We start from the raw sequence: 20,238 nt of genomic DNA on the forward strand, positions 1-20,238 counted from the left end.
AATTTCAAATATTCTATCTCTAATGCTAAGTATATTTAATTCTTTCCGCGTGTTGAGAACTTTGGTAGTAATAGGACAGCCAAGTATCAAGTTCCATTTCCTACCGATAAAAAACAGACGATCATATTCACCATAAATCATGGAGTAACTATTGTGAAATATAGTATAAAGTGTTATCCTGCAAATGATATGGTTGAGCATGATCAGAGGAGCCAGAGAACCTGCAACACTGAGGAGCGTGTCACACATGCTCCACACCGGCGGCCCCCAAGGTCTATGTCAAGACCAAACTTGCTCACACACTCAATGTTTTGTCTGGGTAAGTTGTTGTTCTTGTTGTTGTTGTTGTTGTTGTTGTTGTTGTTGATTTAGGGGCGACGACGACCGTGGGATCGATCCCACGACGACCGTGGGATCGGATGCGCCCCGGGTGTACCCGTTAAGGGTGAGTCACGAAGCTAGGAAAGGTGAAACGCCAAGCCAAATCGCAAAACGAGTGACGCCAATCACTAAAAACTAATATGCCATATGGCAAATAAACGCACAGTCAGGCAGATGATTGGGGAGCCCCGGGAGTCCATCAGGGTGACAAGCACCGGCCCCGCCCCACACAGAGAACACCAGGTAGCAACACCAAAACTCTGCCCCCAACTAAAACGCAAAAGTCATCCAGTGTCCCCCGGCAGAGTAGAAGCCGGCCGCCCACCACGACTGAGGGCAATCCAGGAACCCACCAAGACCCACCAACCCCCGGCACCTCTCGGCCAAGCCGGCCCCCGAACACCGTCACCTCGCCGGGAGAACCAGCCAGAACACGCAAAAAAAAATCTATCAACAATCCCGTGACCCAAGGCAATATGAGCGCCAGGCGTCGTACAATCGGACCGTTGAACAGGGATGCCAAACGGCAGTAGCAAAGCCAAAACGCGAAAACAGGACGTGATCCGGCAGTTCCCAGGCGGAGATGTCCAGACGTCCGCTCGGCGTCTAGGCTGAACCAGCGTTTTGTCTGGGTACACCCTCTGGACACAAGCCTATGGGGGCGGATATACTCCGGACACAAGCCTGTGGGAGTGGTTATATTCCGGACACAAACCTGTGGGGGCGGTTATACTCCGGACACAAGCCTGTGGGAGCGGTTATACTCCGGACACAAGCCTGTGGGGGCGGTTATACTCCGGACACAAGCCTGTGGGAGCGGTTATATTCCGGACACAAGCCTGTGGGGGCGGTTATACTCCGGACACAAGCCTGTGGGGGCGGTTATACTCCGGACACATGCCTGACCGCCAGTATATGCGACACACCGTGGTGCCTGGTCACAGGAGAGCATGGTGGTGGTGGTGCAGGGTACAATAAGCTTGACAATACTGAGGCTGAGTGACGCAGGCGGCCGGGGCGGCCCGCGACACACTGCCCTACATCTGGGGCCCGAGCTGCCCGCCTGAACCCAGGGGGAGGGCGTCGGGCACGCTCTCTGTCCTCACCTAGACGTGATCACGGGGAACTGAGCTCTAGCTCTTTAGACCCAGCATGCTAACGAGGTGCGTTGCAACTGAACTATTCTGACGTTTTAATTTTTTGTCGATTCTGGCTCTAAAATTGTGGATGGAGGTGGCTTCTACCACATTTATTAGTGCATTCCGCTCCTCGTTGACCGCTCCTACACGATACGAGAGGTTCAGCGTTTCAAGTTTCCACTGAAAAAAAATCCAGCTACAAACTCTACGCAAAACATAGCGTCCATTTTACACTTCATGACTTTCTTAAAAGGTGGCACTGGGGCTGACCTCCGCTAGCCTCGACACACCCATACTGCTCGTGTGTCACCCTTGAGGCTTGGGTAAGCCTGGCACCAAGCATCTGGCACTGTTCCCCCAGGGCAGGTGGGTCGACTGGGCACTGTTCCCCCCAGGGCAGGTGGGCCGACCAGGCACTGTTCCCCCAGGGCAGGTGGGTCGACCGGGCACTGTTCCCCCCAGGGCAGATGGGCTGACCAGGCACTGTTCCCCCCAGGGCAGGTGGGTCGACTGGGCACTGTTCCCCCCAGGGCAGGTGGGCCGACTGGGCACTGTTCCCCCCAGGGCAGGTGGGTCGACTGGGCACTGTTCCCCCAGGGCAGGTGGGCCGACTGGGCACTGTTCCCCCAGGGCAGGTGGGCCGACCAGGCACTGTTCCCCCCAGGGCAGGTGGGTCGACTGGGCACTGTTCCCCCAGGGCAGGTGGGCCGACTGGGCACTGTTCCCCCAGGGCAGGTGGGCCGACCAGGCACTGTTCCCCCCAGGGCAGGTGGGCCGACCAGGCACTGTTCCCCCAGGGCAGGTAAGCCGACCAGGCACTGTTCCCCCAGGGCAGGTGGGCCGATTGGGCCACTGTTCCCCCCAGGGCAGGTGGGCCGACCAGGCACTGTTCCCCCAGGGCAGGTGGGCCGACCAGGCACTGTTCCCCCAGGGCAGGTGGGCCGATTGGGCCACTGTTCCCCCAGGGCAGGTGGGCCGACCAGACACTGTTCCCCCAGGGCAGGTGGGCCGACTGGGCACTGTTCCCCCAGGACAGGTGGGCCGACCAGGCACTGTTCCCCCCAGGGCAGGTGGGCCGACTGGGCACTGATCCCCCAGGACAGGTGGGCCGACCAGGCACTGTTCCCCCAGGGCAGGTGGGCCGATTGGGCCACTGTTCCCCCAGGGCAGGTGGGCCGACCAGGCACTGTTCCCCCCAGGGCAGGTGGGCCGACCGGGCACTGTTCCCCCCAGGGCAGGTGGGCCGATTGGGCCACTGTTCCCCCAGGGCAGGTGGGTCGACCAGGCACTGTTCCCCCAGGGCAGGTGGGCCGACCAGGCACTGCTCCCCCCAGGGCAGGTGGGCCGACCGGGCACTGTTCCCCCAGGGCAGGTGGGCCGACCAGGCACTGATCCCCCAGGGCAAGTGGGCCGACCAGGCACTGTTCCCCCAGGGCAGGTGGGCCGACCAGGCACTGTTCCCCCAGGGCAGGTGGCCCGACCAGGCACTGTGACCCCCAGGGCAGGTGGGTCGACTGGGCACTGTTCCCCCCAGGGCAGGTGGGCCGATTGGGCCACTGTTCCCCCAGGACAGGTGGGCCGATTGGGCCACTGTTCCCCCAGGGCAGGTGGGCCGACCGGGCACTGTTCCCCCAGGGCAGGTGGGCCGACCGGGCACTGTTCCCCACAGGGCAGGTGGGCCGACCAGGCACTGTTTCCCCCAGGGCAGGTGGGCCGACCAGGCACTGTTCCCCCCAGGGCAGGTGGGCCGATTGGGCACTGTTCCTTCATTGTCCTCATCTATGCGTCCAGAAGTAATTGAAAACCAGGATATAATACGACTTTCAAATCTTGTTGAAGAGGGAAATCATGGCGATAGACATCCTAACCGTTCAGGGCACCCGGCCTCGTGTCGAGACCACAGCAGGAAAAGCACTTGACGCAAGCAGTAAACACAGCCACAGGAACACGCTGATGAGCGACAACACAGCCCCAGCGGGAGCCGCGGGCGGGCGCGGGGAAGAGGGAGAGAAACACCGCTACTTTCATCTCACGAGTGAAAGAGCGGATATGGCGGTGGTGGACTTCCCCAAAACAGGTTGTGGTATGCCAGGAACGGGACTTACGTGCGTATTCGTCCACACGTACTCACCTACACGTACTCGTCTACACGTACTCGTCTACACGTACTCGTCAACACGTACTCGTCTACACGTACTCGTCCACACGTATTCGTCTACACGTACTCGTCTAGATGTACTCAACACGTACTCGTCTAGATGTACTCAACACGTACTCGTCTACACGTACTCGTCTACACGTACTCATCTAGACGTACTGGTCTACACGTACTCACCTACACGTACTCGTCCACACGTACTCGTCAACACGTACTCGTCAACAGGTACTCGTCAACACGTACTCGTCAACACGTACTCGTCAACACGTACTCGTCATCACGTACTCGTCATCACGTACTCGTCATCACGTACTCGTCCACACGTATTTGCTTAGATTTACTATGTACTCACCTAGGGCCAACATGTTCGTGGAGGGTACCGGAGTCGTGGAGGGTACCAGAGTCGTGGAGGGTACCGGAGTCGTGGAGGGTACCAGAGTCGTGGAGGGTACCGGAGTCGTGGAGGGTACTGGAGTCGTGGAGGGTACCAGAGTCGTGGAGGGTACCAGAGTCGTGGAGGGTACCAGAGTCGTGGAGGGTACCAGAGTCGTGGAAGGTACCAGAGTCGTGGAGGGTACCAGAGTCGTGGAGGGTACCAGAGTCGTGGAGGGTACCAGAGTCGTGGAGGGTACCAGAGTCGTGGAGGGTACCAGAGTCGTGGAGGGTACCAGAGTCGTGGAGGGTACTGGAGTCGTGGAGGGTACCAGAGTCGTGGAGGGTACCAGAGTCGTGGAGGGTACCAGAGTCGTGGAGGGTACTGGAGTCGTGGAGGGTACTGGAGTCGTGGAGGGTACCAGAGTCGTGGAGGGTACCGGAGTCGTGGAGGGTACCAGAGTCGTGGAGGGTACCGGAGTCGTGGAGGGTACCGGAGTCGTGGAGGGTACCGGAGTCGTGGAGGGTACCAGAGTCGTGGAGGGTACCAGAGTCGTGGAGGGATAGATCACTTGCACCGAACTATCGACCAATTAACTTAACGTCTATTGTGAGAAAATTGCTTGAGTCGATGATGGTAAAAGTCAACCGTTTAGTTTGAAAGCATAAATTATTAAATGGTCCACAATATTGTGCAATAACATACAAGGAAATCTCCAGTGTCGTGTTTCTATGAGAAATCATTGGAGGAAGATGAGAATCGAACCAGTCTTGGGTCACCCCACATGCACGCTATACCCCTGGACATGATAAACATTATATAGCCTGTGATCTTCCCTGGACCCACCAGGAGTGTGGAGGCGCCGCTGGTGGTCAACACTGTGTATGAAGGGCGCCAAATTTGGGTTGGCTTCCTGACTCCTATTTCTATTTCTCTGTGGTTGAATTTCCCCAGTATTAGGATTTGAGCTCTTGTTCCCCTTACTATTGTGGCTGCTTTTTCCATCACCTTTAGACAGTTCTAATTGCATCTATTCGTATTCTTCCCCCAAGCCTTCTGTTGTCTGGTGGGGATTATAACTCATTGCTACCACTATCTTCACGCCTCTCACTCTTGCTATTCCTGTACATACTCTTGTTGGTCGGCTCCCTCTGCTATTTGTTTGCTATTTATCCCTCTGCTATATCTGCTCCAGCCTCCAGTGCAGCTGCAGCAACAGATGTACACCCACCTCCCCCTCTGTGCACCCGATATCCTCTTATAACTTGATACCCTCATGGAAAGATTGACTATAACACTAGTCAGTTTCCGTTATCATGTACGGTTTACTTCCACTACTCTTTTCTGTAATTATATTTCTTTATTAGCAAGAACTCAATGTTTATTAGTACACAAATCTGTATTTGCATTCATTACTTTTATGCTACTCGTGACAATTGAAATGCTTTTGTTTTTCTGTAGGGGTCTTTGTTTATGTGGCTGCTTTTCTATATCTGTTAAAGGAAAGCAGAGAATTGTGGACCAGTCACTCTTGCCTACTAATCTGAGAAGATGCCTCGTTAGGCTGGGAGCCCTGCTATCTCCTGCTGTAGTGCTCTCTGTTTCATGTTTACGCTGGTCTGCCCCCACAATTTCCATGTTGTACTCTGGTGCCAGATTTGCTTCATCCTGTGCCCGTTCTTGTGCCATTTTTCATTTCTTGTCATTTCTCATTTGCTTTTCCTCTCTGATTCTCTTTGCTGCCTTCCTTTCCTCCATAGACATGTCCGGTCTAATAAACATTGTAAAGTACTTTTCCTCTTTACTTAAATATCTCATCTCTGCCAGTATATACTTAATTGGGTTGCTGTTCATACAAATTACTTTTACTTGTCGATTTCTTCCTTGCTGAAACCTACCTAGCCTGAAGAAATGCTCAATTTTCCTTGTTGCATCTCTGGCAATAAGTGAAACTGCATTGAGTGCTATAAGGGGTACCTGACAGTGCCCAGGTTGGCTTTTGGTTTGAAGCTCATCATGTGTGTTTTTTAATTCCTCCATCGGTTTCTTTCTTTCAGGATCTCACCTTTTGGAAAGCAAATCTTCCATTCCTCTCTTCTCTTTCTCTTGTTAGCTTTTATAACAACTACATAATCAAAGCCCAACACACAGTGACCACCAGCACCAGAACATTGGTATTCCGTGCAAGATGTTCACTGTCCATCTTGCTCTGAGTGAAGACCAGGTCTGGCCTCGCTGGCTGGTCTCCACCTCTTCCTCCTGTTTCTTCCCTGGTGTGTTGTGTTAGGAAGTTCTCTTCGGAGTCTTCTACCAACTTAACTCTTCATATCTCTTTGGATCTTCCCTTTTTGGATCCATTGATTCCCAATGAATCAATCATTGGGATGATTCATTGGGATGAATAAATTATTGGCATGATTGGGAAGAATACGACAGATGATGGAGCCTGACAGCTGAGTGGACAGCGCTTCAGATTCGTAGTCCTGAGGTTTCGGGTTCGAACCCCGGTGGAGCCGGAAACAAATGGGCAGAGTTTCTTTCACCCTGATGCCCCTGTTACCTAGCAGTAAATAGATACCTGGGAGTTAGACATCTGCTATCGGCTGCTTCCTGGGGGGTAACAAAAAGGAGGCCTGGTCGAGAACCGGGCCGCGGGGACGCTAAGACCCGAAATCATCTCAAGATAACCTCAAGATGATTCCCAACGAATCAATCCACGAGACGAGATGGTAACACACTCGCCTGGCGTTTCGTGAGCGCTTTGGCTTGGGTTCGTATCTTGGCCGGGGAGGATTTACTTGGCGCCAATGCTTAACTGTAGCCTCTGTTCACCGTGCTAGTGGTTTTATAAGAATGTAAGAACTTTTGTATATATTAAAAATAATAATAATAATAAATTTGATCAGTTTGGACCCCATAGTGGTCTCTTGTGAGTGTGGGCTCAAGTGACCATGTTGCTGCATCTCTGAGGGAGGCTGAAATGAAGGTAAGGTGTAGTGTATCTCCTTGGAAGTGGGTGTGTTCATTCTGATTTAGGATTTAATTTCTGGTAGCTGGTTTAGTAGATGTGCAATGTGAGTGCCGGCCTCATTTGTTATGTTCAAGCCCAGTGCCCATCATCGCACTGGCATTAAAATCACCACAAATTATTGTGGTTGAGGTGGTCGCGTGTCCAAATAACACTGAGAGATCCATTTCAGCATGTGGAGACCTGTAAACTTTAAACACTTCAAGCTTGTCGTGTCTTAGCTCAATGGATACTCCCATCACGTCTGTCCCTGGCCCACAATCGAGTGGGCTGAGTATGGGCTTGGAGATCAGGTCGCATTTCTCATAGATGGTACATCCCCTGGAATGCCCGTTGACCCATGGAAGAAAGAAGTCTCGATAACCTGAGTTTTTAGGTTCTAATCCGTCTGGACGCAAGCTCTCCTGTAGTAGCAGGATGTCACTGCCTTTGGTTGCTGCTATGCATTGCAAGTGCTGCAATTTTGTGCGCAGCCCTTGCTCATTCCATTGCAGGATCTTTAGTCCTCTAGGTTGTTGGAACTTGCTGATACTACTGAGGTATCCATATAGTGAGATGAACTCACCGTCGAAGTTGAAACTGTAGTTGATGATCTTGGTGTACTTGAAACTGACTCATCAAGGTCACTTTCAGAAGTACTGGACTCTACCTGTTTTTTAAGAGAGTTTTTTCTGCCCTGCGTCTTTGAAGGTGAGGATATTGTTTTTTTTCGAATGGTAGATGGTTGTTGAAAAGCTGTTATATATGGACAGTTTGGGGTGGGATACAGTTTGTAGTCCTGGTTAATGGCTCTCGTCGTATTAGAAAATGGAAGCAGCTTGCGAAATTTGCATACTGTTCCGTTTTCTGTTTTGGGTCCTCTGGTAGGTTAGGATAAGGGCACTTTAGTACGACAATTTCTTGACGTTAGGAAACCTTAGGAGGACGAACTACTTTGTCAGTGTTGGTTTCTGGCTGTAACTGTCTGCCATCCAGTTTGTTGTTGTTGTTGTTGTTGTTGTAGTCTGTGATTGTTGTTGTTGTAGTCTGTGATTGTTGTTGTTGTAGTCTGTGATTGTTGTTGTTGTAGTCTGTGATTGTTGTTGTTGTAGTCTGTGATTGTTGTTGTTGTAGTCTGTGATTGTTGTTGTTGTAGTCTGTGATTGTTGTTGTTGTAGTCTGTAATTGTTGTTGTTGTAGTCTGTGATTGTTGTTGTTGTAGTCTGTAATTGTTGTTGTTGTAGTCTGTGATTGTTGTTGTTGTAGTCTGTGATTGTTGTTGTTGTAGTCTGTGATTGTTGTTGTTGTAGTCTGTAATTGTTGTTGTTGTAGTCTGTGATTGTTGTTGTTGTAGTCTGTGATTGTTGTTGTTGTAGTCTGTGATTGTTGTTGTTGTAGTCTGTGATTGTTGTTGTTGTAGTCTGTGATTGTTGTTGTTGTAGTCTGTGAGTGAGTAATGTTTTAGGTTGATCACCCGGAAGCTGGTGAGAGATCATCTCCCAGCCTCTAACATCTCTCTCTCTCTTTCCTTGCGCTGTTCTGAGCATGTGTGTGTGTGTGTGCGCGCGCGCGCGTGTATTTGCAGATCACTTAATAATACAACACACCTCTCCATTGAGACAGTGTTCGCTCGTGTCTGGCGGCGTATGTGTGAGAGAGAGCGTCTGAGACATTGTGTGTGTGTGTGTGTGTGCGTGCGTGTACGTGTACGTGTACGTGCATGTGTGTGTGTGTGCGTGTGTGTGTGAGGGCGTTGACTGTTCTGGCTGGCTGGGTGGCTGAGAGGAGCTGTAGTGTGGCTCCAGCCTCAGTCCTGTTCACCTGGATATTAGCACACCTGCCGCCTCCACACCTGCATATTACTACACCCGGATATTAGCACACCTACCGCCTCCACACCTGCATATTACTACACCCGGATATTAGCACACCTGCCGCCTCCACACCTGGGTATTATTTTACACATCTGACTGTTGTACAGTGGATAATTTGGCTCAGACAGACGTGTTTGTCTCGTGGCTAATTGTTCTCCTCTCACGCTAACCGTCGTAATTATGTGACTAACTGCCGCAGCTGTTGTGATCGGCTCCCTGGCTAATTACCTTAATTGTGGTGTTACTTCCTGCGGTCGTGGGACTGATGTGGTGTGCTGCCACCACTCTCCGGCAGGAGGGGGGGACTTTGTTGCGGTAATTGGCTGAACTGTCTGATGGGTTTGTAGTGATTAGCAAAGATTTTGTGGTGCAGGTCGTACTTTTGTGCTGAAAACCGAGATTTTGTGGTGAAAGTCATGATTTTGTGGTGAAAGTCATGATTTTGTGGTGAAAGTCATGATTTTGTGGTGAAAGTTGTGATTTTGTGGTGAAAGTTGTGATTTTGTGGTGAAAGTCATGATTTTGTGGTGAAAGTCATGATTTTGTGGTGAAAGCTGTGATTTTGTGGTGAAAGTCATGATTTTGTGGTGAAAGCTGTGATTTTGTGGTGAAAGCTGTGATTTTGTGGCGAAAGCTGTGATTTTGTGGTGAAAGCTGTGATTTTGTGGTGAAAGCTGTGATTTTGTGGTGAAAGCTGTGATTTTGTGGTGAAAGCTGTGATTTTGTGGTGAAAGCTGTGATTTTGTGGTGAAAGCTGTGATTTTGGGGTGAAAGCTGTGATTTTTTTTTATTTTTTTTATTTTTTTTTCTACCACAGACGTGGCCCCACATTTACAATGCTAACCAGAATATATACATTTTCTTCTGTCCTCCATGGACAAGGTTAGAGAAGTGTTAAACATATAGTTCAAGGGTTTATTGAACAATCAACCACAGAAGGTGATTCGGTGCTTTTAAAATGCTAAGCTAACTTACATATGTAAATACACAGATACACAGATTTACGTATGCCCTACATAAAGTGTTCGATGTGTCTTTTACATAGTGTCATTAATGTGCATTTACAAAGGTGAAATGTAATTCTGATCAGCTTCCATATATACTTTGTACACATACATATATATGTATATATATACACACACATTCATTCACATACATTTGTCTCTTTTACTCTGACAGGGTGAGATAGCTGATAGGGAAACTAGTGTGCAATTAAGCACCTAATCACTGAAGGTGATTAAGGTGCTTTTACAAGCTCAGGTTATATAGTTACATCACATACATACATTGTATAATTGATACATTTTGTGGTAAAAGCCGAGATTTGTGGTGAAAACCGTAATGTGAATTGTAATTGAATTGTAATTAGTGAACCGTAATTAATGAATTGAATTCACTAATTGTAGTGAATTAGATTTAGTGGAGCGTGAGCATGGACTTAGTGCGGTGATGACAGCTTGTGATGAGCAACGTTGTCGTAATTTTGTGATGATGGTGACGGGATGGTGTGGCCTTAGTTTTCAAGAGATGACTTTGTTATTGGGGGTAAGAAGTGACCTTAAACGTGTAGTGAGTGACCTTAAAGTTACAGAGAGTGGCTCACAAACTCGCGGTCTGTGACCTTACGTCAGCGACCTTCATCTTATGATGAGTGTGTGTGGTTGTCTGATGACTGCGATGATGCGATGAGCAGATTGTTGTGAAGATTCGTTGACGTCACTGCTGATTTAATGTTTATTTTTGTTTATGTGACTGATTTTGTTTTGATTGACTCTGAATTTGTGTTGATTGATTCTGAATTTGTGTTAATTGACTCTGAATTTGTTTTGATTGACTCTGAATTTGTGTTGATTGATTCTGAATTTGTGTTAATTGACTCTGAATTTGTTTTGATTGACTCTGAATTTGTGTTGATTGATTCTGAATTTGTGTTAATTGACTCTGAATTTGTGTTGATTGACTCTGAATTTGTGTTGATTGACTCTGAATTTGTCTTGACTGACTTTGAATTTGTGTTGATTGACTCTGAATATGTGCTGATTGACTCTGAATTTGTGTTGATTGATTCTGAATTTGTGTTGTCTGACTCTGAATTTGTGTTGATTGACTGAATTTGTGTTGATTGACTCTGAATTTGTGTTGATTGACTGAATTTGTGTTGATTGACTCTGAATTTGTGTTGATTGACTGAATTTGTGTTGATTGGCTCTGAATTTGTGTTGATTGACTCTGAATTTGTCTTGACTGACTCTGAATTTGTGTTGATTGGCTCTGAATTTGTGTTGATTGACTCTGAATTTGTGTTGATTGACTCTGAATTTGTGTTGATTGGCTCTGAATTTGTGTTGATTGACTCTGAATTTGTGTTGATTGACTCTGAATCTGTGTTGATTGGCTCTGAATTTGTGTTGATTGACTCTGAATTTGTGTTGACTGACTCTGAATTTGTGTTGATTGACTCTGAATTTGTGTTGATTGGCTCTGAATTTGTGTTGATTGACTCTGAATTTGTGTTGATTGACTCTGAATTTGTTTTGACTGACTTTGAATTTGTGTTGATTGACTCTGAATATGTGCTGATTGACTCTGAATTTGTGTTGATTGATTCTGAATTTGTGTTGTCTGACTCTGAATTTGTGTTGATTGACTCTGAATTTGTGTTGATTGGCTCTGAATTTGTGTTGATTGGCTCTGAATTTGTGTTGATTGGCTCTGAATTTGTGTTGATTGACTCTGAATTTGTCTTGACTGACTTTGAATTTGTGTTGATTGACTTTGAATTTGTGTTGATTGACTCTGAATATGTGCTGATTGACTCTGAATTTGTGTTGATTGATTCTGAATTTGTGTTGTCTGACTCTGAATTTGTGTTGATTGACTCTGAATTTGTGTTGATTGACTGAATTTGTGTTGATTGACTCTGAATTTGTGTTGATTGACTCTGAATTTGTGTTGATTGACTGAATTTGTGTTGATTGGCTCTGAATTTGTGTTGATTGACTCTGAATTTGTCTTGACTGACTCTGAATTTGTGTTGATTGGCTCTGAATTTGTGTTGATTGACTCTGAATTTGTGTTGATTGACTCTGAATTTGTGTTGATTGACTCTGAATTTGTCTTGACTAACTCTGAATTTGTGTTGATTGGCTCTGAATTTGTGTTGATTGACTCTGAATTTGTGTTGATTGGCTCTGAATTTGTGTTGATTGACTCTGAATTTGTGTTGACTGACTCTGAATTTGTGTTGATTGACTCTGAATTTGTGTTGATTGACTCTGAATCTGTGTTGATTGGCTCTGAATTTGTGTTGATTGACTCTGAATTTGTGTTGACTGACTCTGAATTTGTGTTGACTGACTCTGAATTTGTGTTGATTGACTCTGAATTTGTGTTGATTGGCTCTGAATTTGTGTTGATTGACTCTGAATTTGTGTTGATTGACTTTGAATTTGTGTTGATTGACTCTGAATATGTGTTGATTGACTCTGAATTTGTGTTGATTGATTCTGAATTTGTGTTGTCTGACTCTGAATTTGTGTTGATTGACTGAATTTGTGTTGATTGACTGAATTTGTGTTGATTGACTCTGAATTTGTGTTGATTGACTGAATTTGTGTTGATTGACTCTGAATTTGTGTTGATTGACTCTGAATTTGTGTTGATTGACTCTGAATTTGTGTTGATTGGCTCTAAATTTGTGTTGATTGACTCTGAATTTGTGTTGATTGACTCTGAATTTGTGTTGACTGACTCTGAATTTGTGTTGATTGACTCTGAATTTGTGTTGACTGACTCTGAATTTGTGTTGATTGACTCTGAATTTGTGTTGATTGGCTCTGAATTTGTGTTGATTGACTCTGAATTTGTGTTGATTGACTCTGAATTTGTTTTGACTGACTTTGAATATGTGTTGATTGACTCTGAATTTGTGTTGATTGATTCTGAATTTGTGTTGATTGATTCTGAATTTGTGTTGATTGACTCTGAATTTGTGTTGATTGACTGAATTTGTGTTGATTGACTCTGAATTTGTGTTGATTGACTCTGAATTTGTGTTGATTGGCTCTGAATTTGTGTTGATTGACTCTGAATTTGTCTTGACTGACTCTGAATTTGTCTTGACTGACTCTGAATTTGTGTTGATTGGCTCTGAATTTGTGTTGATTGACTCTGAATTTGTGTTGATTGACTCTGAATTTGTGTTGATTGACTCTGAATTTGTGTTGATTGACTCTGAATTTGTGTTGATTGGCTCTGAATTTGTGTTGATTGACTCTGAATTTGTGTTGACTGACTCTGAATTTGTGTTGATTGACTCTGAATTTGTGTTGATTGGCTCTGAATTTGTGTTGATTGGCTCTGAATTTGTGTTGATTGGCTCTGAATTTGTGTTGATTGACTCTGAATTTGTCTTGACTGACTTTGAATTTGTGTTGATTGACTTTGAATTTGTGTTGATTGACTCTGAATATGTGCTGATTGACTCTGAATTTGTGTTGATTGACTGAATTTGTGTTGATTGACTCTGAATTTGTGTTGATTGGCTCTGAATTTGTGTTGATTGGCTCTGAATTTGTGTTGATTGACTCTGAATTTGTGTTGATTGGCTCTGAATTTGTGTTGATTGACTCTGAATTTGTCTTGACTGACTTTGAATTTGTGTTGATTGACTTTGAGTTTGTGTTGATTGACTCTGAATATGTGCTGGTTGACTCTGAATTTGTGTTGATTGACTGAATTTGTGTTGATTGACTCTGAATTTGTGTTGATTGACTGAATTTGTGTTGATTGACTGAATTTGTGTTGATTGGCTCTGAATTTGTGTTGACTGACTCTGAATTTGTGTTGATTGGCTCTGAATTTGTGTTGATTGGCTCTGAATTTGTGTTGATTGACTCTGAATTTGTGTTGATTGACTCTGAATTTGTGTTGATTGGCTCTGAATTTGTGTTGATTGACTCTGAATTTGTGTTGATTGGCTCTGAATTTGTGTTGATTGACTCTGAATTTGTGTTGATTGACTCTGAATTTGTGTTGATTGGCTCTGAATTTGTGTTGATTGACTCTGAATTTGTGTTGACTGACTCTGAATTTGTGTTGATTGACTCTGAATTTGTGTTGATTGGCTCTGAATTTGTGTTGATTGTCTCTGAATTTGTGTTGATTGACTGAATTTGTGTTGACTGACATTGAATTTGTGGTGAATGACTGTGAATCTGTGGTGAATGACTGTGAATTTGTATTGATTGCCTGTGAATTTGAGTTACATAAGAACATAAGAATGAATTTAACTGCAGAAGGCCTATTGGCCCATACGAGGCAGCTCCTATTTATATCTACCTAATCTTATTCATATATGCGATCAACCTTGAATGGTTCCCAAGCCAATATGCAACTGATATATATATATATATATATATATATATATATATATATATATATATATATATATATATATATATATATATATATATATATATATATATATATATATATATATATATATATATATATATGTGTATGTATGTTTGTGAAGAAGCCTGAACGGTCTCCAGGCATATATGCAACTGAAAACTCACCCCAGAAGTGACTCAAACCCATACTGCCAGAAGCACTCTGCATCTGGCATACAGGACACCTTAACCACTCGACCAACACGACCAGACAGAAGAGGATGGTAGCCGAGGCTAATTCCCCATCCTCCCACCGGCACTCTGATGGTAATCTTGGGCATGGTATTTTATCAAATCACCTCAAATCAATCCTCGTTTTGTCTGGTCGTGTTGGTCGAGTGGTGAAGGTGTTCTGTACGCCAGATGCAGAGTGCTCCTGGCAGTATGGGTTCGAGTCACTTCTGGGGTGTGAGTTTTCAGTTATATATATATGTTTGTATATATACCCCACACTTACATGAACTCATACATACATTGTATATATATATATATGTACATACGTTTTATGTACATGCATATATGTACATACATATATGTCTAACCTACACTTGAAACAATCAAGGGATCCTTCTTCTATTATGTTACGTGGCAATTGGTGCCACATATCAACACCCCTGTTGCCGAACCAGTATTTATCCAGGTCTTTCCTAAATCTAAACTTATCCAATTTATACCCATTGTTTCGTGTTCTATTTTGTGTTGATACTTTTAATACCCTATTAATATCCCCTTTGTTATGACCATTTGACTGTTGATAGTGATGTTGGTTAACTCTGTGATGAGTGATGGGGAATTTGTTGTTGAGGGAATATCTTGAGGTTACCTTGATATGATTTCGGGACTTAGCGTCCCCGCGGCCCGGTCCACGACCAGGCCTCCTTTTTGTTACACACCCCCCAGGAAGCTGCCCGTAGCAGCTGTCTAACTCCCAGGTACGGTACCTATTTACTGCTAGGTATCAGGGGCATCGGGCTGAAAGAAACTCTGCCCATTTGTATCCGCCTCCGCCGGGGATGGAACCCGGAACCTTAGGACTACGAATGCCGAACGCTGCCTACTCAGCCGTCAGGCCCCAGGCAGGGAAGGGCACTATCAGGAGGAAGCGCCAAGCCAACTATAGAGCACATGGAAGGGGTCAGGATAAGGATTTGGGATGGGACGGGAGAAAGGAATGGTGCCCAACCATTTGGACGGTCGGGGATTGAACGCCGACCTGCATGAGATGATGGAGGTCATCACGAGTGACAGTAATTTTGTACTGAGTGACACTGATTTTGTACTGAGTGGCAGTGATTTTGTACTGAGTGACAGTGATTTTGTACTGAGTGGCAGTGATTTTGTACTGAGTGGCAGTGATTTTGTACTGAGTGACAGGGATTTTGTACTGAGTGACAGGGATTTTGTACTGAGTGACAGTGATTTTGTACTGAGTGACAGGGATTTTGTACTGAGTGGCAGTGATTTTGTACTGAGTGGCAGTGATTTTGTACTGAGTGGCAGTGATTTTGTACTGAGTGACAGTGATTTTGTACTGAGTGGCAGTGATTTTGTACTGAGTGGCAGTGATTTTGTACTGAGTGACAGGGATTTTGTACTGAGTGACAGGGATTTTGTACTGAGTGACAGGGATTTTGTACTGAGTGGCAGTGATTTTGTACTGAGTGACAGTGATTTTGTACTGAGTGACAGTGATTTTGTACTGAGTGACAGTGATTTTGTACTGAGTGACAGGGATTTTGTACTGAGTGACAGGGATTTTGTACTGAGTGACAGGGATTTTGTACTGAGTGGCAGTGATTTTGTACTGAGTGACAGTGATTTTGTACTGAGTGACAGTGATTTTGTACTGAGTGGCAGTGATTTTGTACTGAGGGACAGTGATTTTGTACTGAGTGACAGTGATTTTGTACTGAGTGGCAGTGATTTTGTACTGAGGGACAGTGATTTTGTACTGAGTGACAGTGATTTTGTACTGAGTGACAGTGATTTTGTACTGAGTGGCAGTGATTTTGTACTGAGTGACAGGGATTTTGTGGTGAACGAGTATGTATGTTATCATACATGTAAATGAATCTGTATGTATGACAACATGTCGGTGGTCAACAAGAACATGTTCCAAAGCTTTTTGAGTGGCTAGCATCTCTGTGACGCTGAACGTCTGTTTGAGAGTTTATAACTATAGAAATTACAATCCATCCTCTGAACTGACACTACGTTTTAATACTAAGTGTAATAAGTACATTTCCTGACTGCCATACACAGTACATAATTGCACTTATGGGGCTGCTACGTTTACCTCCCCATTTATTCTCCTCGTTTTCTGTTAAGACACTCAGAATTTTAGGATGAAGTTTTAAAGTTCAGTTTGCATTTTCGTAGTTTCAAGATCATAGTACTGGTAAGTCGGGAAGGGAAGGATAGGGGAGGATGTTGGAAAACTTGAAAAGGATTAGGGTGTGAGGGAGAGGAGGGGGGTTACAGGTAAGTGGCCCAACCACTTTGGGGTTGATTGTGATGAGAAGTGATGGATGAATGTGGAGGTGATTCATGGTGGTTAGTAGGAGGCTCTTTTTTTTTTTGATCAGCTGGCGGTGAGCAGCCATGGTGCGGGTGGTGGCTGATTAAGTAGCCACTCGCCGTGTTTCCTGGAGAGCTGTGCTTGTTTGCTTGTTTTTTTTATCAGTGGTTGGTGGTTGAGTGGAGTTTTTAAATCCTTAATCGGTGGGTTTCAGGTGGTAGGACTTAGGTGTACAGTGGGGCTGGTGGATGCCATTCGTCCTCTTGTGGTAGGTTACTTAAGATCCTGGGCCTGGGGTAGGCTCTGTCGTGGATGTATCTTCGTACCCTTCGTTAGAGGGACATCCTCCTCGACCTGTGGGGCTGGTCGAGCATAGCGTAATTCGTCGTGTTGAGGACAACAAAGGGATTGTCACGGTTTGGCATGTACATACTTTTCATTTTATATAGCTGTTTGATCGAGAGGCAATGTAGGCGAACATTCAGTGGGTCAATCCTCAGTCTGGTATGAAGGTCTTCTGTGCGCACTCTGTCTAAGAGTGACACACTTGCCACAAATCTGAGCGCCCTGTTCTGGACCCGTTGCAGTTTCAACATGTTCGATTTCTCTACCAGAGTGAGTGGGGTGTACGGGTATTCTAAGGTTGGCCGAATGAGCATCTTGTAGAGGTGTAGTTTTACATGTTGCGGGGCCTGATGGGAGCGGTATAGCCTGACTAGTTGAGTCTTGGCAATTGCTGCCTTAATGTTAATATGTTCATTAGAGTTCGGGAGCCTTGCTATGTTATATCCCAGGATCGTGGTTGAGTTCTGTACCCTTGTCAGCGTGCCTCCAATGTTGACAGCTCCCAGGGAGCTAGTCCAGCAGCCTATCGAGCAAAGTTGGATCTTGCTGGGGTTGGTCACGATTTTCCACTCCCTCTCCTACGTTGCAGTGGCGGCTAGTTCCTCCTTGACCTTCCTTATCACCATGTCGTGTTTTGCATTTTGTCCTGCAGGCATCGACGTGACAACGTGAATGATATCGTCTGCGAATTAGGTGATAATTGTATCATTGTGGATGGGGCGTGGCAAATCATTCACGAAGAGGCTAAAGAGAACAGGGCTGATGCTTGACCCCTGGGAGACCCCCGCCATAGCTGCGAATGCAGCTGCTGTTTTTGTGTTAAACATTGGAATAATCCTTCTGTTATTTAGGAAGTTGTTAATCAGTCTCAGGAGGGTCCAGTTGTGGTGAGGCAGGTTGGTCAGCTTGAAGAGGAGACCGTCGTGCCAGAGGCTGTCAAATGCCTTGTGTACATCTCTTGTCGCTTTTATTGCCGTTTGCTTTTGTTTGCGAACGCTGTCGGCTGCGTCGTAGATTACGTTAATTGCATGTTGAGTTGACCTCTGGTACCTGAACCCGAACTGTTTTTCCTGTGAATAGGTGTGGTATTCCATATAGTAATTAATTCTGTTAGACATTATCTTCTCAAAGCATTTCCCTGTCGTTTCTAGCAAGGAGATCGGTCGGTAGTTCACAGGGGAGTATCTGCTCTTGCCTGGTTTGGGAATGAAAAATATCTTTGCGGTCTTAAGAACAGTGGGTAGGTGTCCGAATGCCAGGCTGGCATTATAGATGTTAAGAAGGCTTTGGATGTAGTTATTGGGAAGGAACTTGAGTTAGATGAGGAGCTCGGAGCCCCGGAGCTCTATTCTTGGTATTCTTCAGGACCTCCCTTAACTCTAAAAGAGTGATCGGTCTAGTGATGGGGTGGGATGGATCGAGTTGGGCATCGTCGATGGTTGGTCTGCTGTGAAGGTTTTCCTCGTTTTCCCGGGCCCACAGGCCCACCCTCCGATGGTTCTCAAGGTTAACCTGGTTAAGGTTTTCGGTGAACATTCCGCGCCAGCAGATCTCTCCGATGAAGTTGTCCTGGTGCCGGGGGTCCTCAGTCCTAGTCGTGACCACCTCGTTGTTGGCGTTGGTGTGTGTGTGTATGGATGAGAAGGGTGATAGTCGAGCCCAGGAGTTGTTTAATTTTCCTCCATATCGCGGCTGGCTCACTCTTGTAATTGTTGGCCTGGTTGACCAATGAGGCCCAGATATGGCGTTTGTGAAGGAGCATGAGCCCTATTACTTCTCGCCTGAGGGCCTGAATCGTGTGTAAATGGGGGAGGCCGGTAGGGGTCCTTCTGATGCACTCTTGTTGGTAAGATCTCATTTTTTCCCTGATTTCCCTTGTTGGGTTGTACTGTTATATGACTCTTGTGTTGGTTAGGTCGCAATTTGCAAGTGTTGCTTCAGTGATGCGGGTATGGAGGAGATCCACTGCTGCATCTATGTCGTGGGTCAGGCAGTCTTGTAAGACTGTTACCGGATCGTCTCCCAGGGAATCCATGTAAGGGCGGAGTCTAAGGGTGCTGAGTTGGGGTCTGGGGGTACTTATGGTCCTGGTGGGGGTTGATTGAAGATGGATAATTATCGGGATGTGGTCAGATCCCACAATCCCACCTCATCTAGTTGTACTCACCTAGTTGTACTTGTGGGGGTTGAGCTCAGGCTCTTTGGACCCGCCTCTCAATCGTCACTCAACAGGTGTACAGGTTCCTGAGCCTATTGGGGTCTATCATATCTACACTTGAAACTGTGCATGGAGTCAGCCTCCACCACGTTACTTCCTAATGCATTTCATTTGTCAACCACTCTGACACTAAAAAAGTTCTTTCTAATATCTCTGTGGCTTATTTGGGCACTCAGTTTCCACCTGTGTCCCCTTGTGCGTGTGCCCCTTGTGTTAAATAGCCTGTCTTTATCAACCCTGTCGATTCCCTTGAGACTCTTGAATGTGGTGATCATGTCCCCCCTAACTCTTCTGTCTTCCAACGAAGTGAGGTTTAATTCCCGTAGTCTCTCCTCGTAGCTCATACCTCTCAGCTCGGGTACTAGTCTGGTGGCAAACCTTTGAACCTTTTCCAGTTTAGTCTTATGCTTGACTAGATATTGACTCCATGCTGGAGCCGCATACTCCAGGATTTGTCTGACATATGTCGTATATAATGTTCTGAAAGATTCCTTACACAAGTTTCTAAAGGCCGTTCTTATGTTAGCCAACCTGGCATATGCTGCTGATGTTATCCTCTTGATATGAGCTTCAGGGGACAGGTCTGGTGTGATATCAACCCCTAGGTCTTTCTCTCTGTGACTCTTGAAGTATTTCATCTCCCAAATGATACCTTGTATCTGGTCTCCTGCTTCCTACCCCTATCTTCATTACATTACATTTACTTGGGTTAAACTCTAACAGCCATTTGTTCGACCATTCCTGCAGCTTGTCCAGGTCTTCTTGAAGCCTC

General features: G+C 45.7%; 2 protein-coding genes across 2 annotated transcripts in view; one reads left to right on the forward strand and one right to left on the reverse strand.

Moving 5' to 3' along the window:
- Positions 1-8,756: 8,756 nt before the first annotated feature.
- The window catches only part of LOC123757358 (plasma serine protease inhibitor), a 37,887-nt gene continuing 26,405 nt past the window's right edge, over positions 8,757-20,238 (forward strand). Inside the window, exon 1 of the mRNA XM_045740925.2 lies at positions 8,757-9,008. The gene's annotated coding sequence lies outside the window, so the exon portion shown is untranslated. The remainder of the gene's footprint in view (positions 9,009-20,238) is intronic.
- Positions 10,667-17,904, reverse strand: LOC138364417 (uncharacterized). Its single transcript, XM_069324044.1, has 3 exons — positions 17,831-17,904; positions 13,583-14,182; positions 10,667-13,457 (listed from the first exon to the last, which is right to left on the reverse strand). The coding sequence occupies exons 1-3, from the start codon at positions 17,902-17,904 to the stop codon at positions 10,667-10,669; spliced, it is 3,465 nt and encodes a 1,154-aa protein (XP_069180145.1).

Source organism: Procambarus clarkii, chromosome 13 (assembly GCF_040958095.1).
Source record: "Procambarus clarkii isolate CNS0578487 chromosome 13, FALCON_Pclarkii_2.0, whole genome shotgun sequence".
Classification (NCBI taxonomy): Eukaryota; Metazoa; Arthropoda; class Malacostraca; order Decapoda; family Cambaridae; genus Procambarus; species Procambarus clarkii.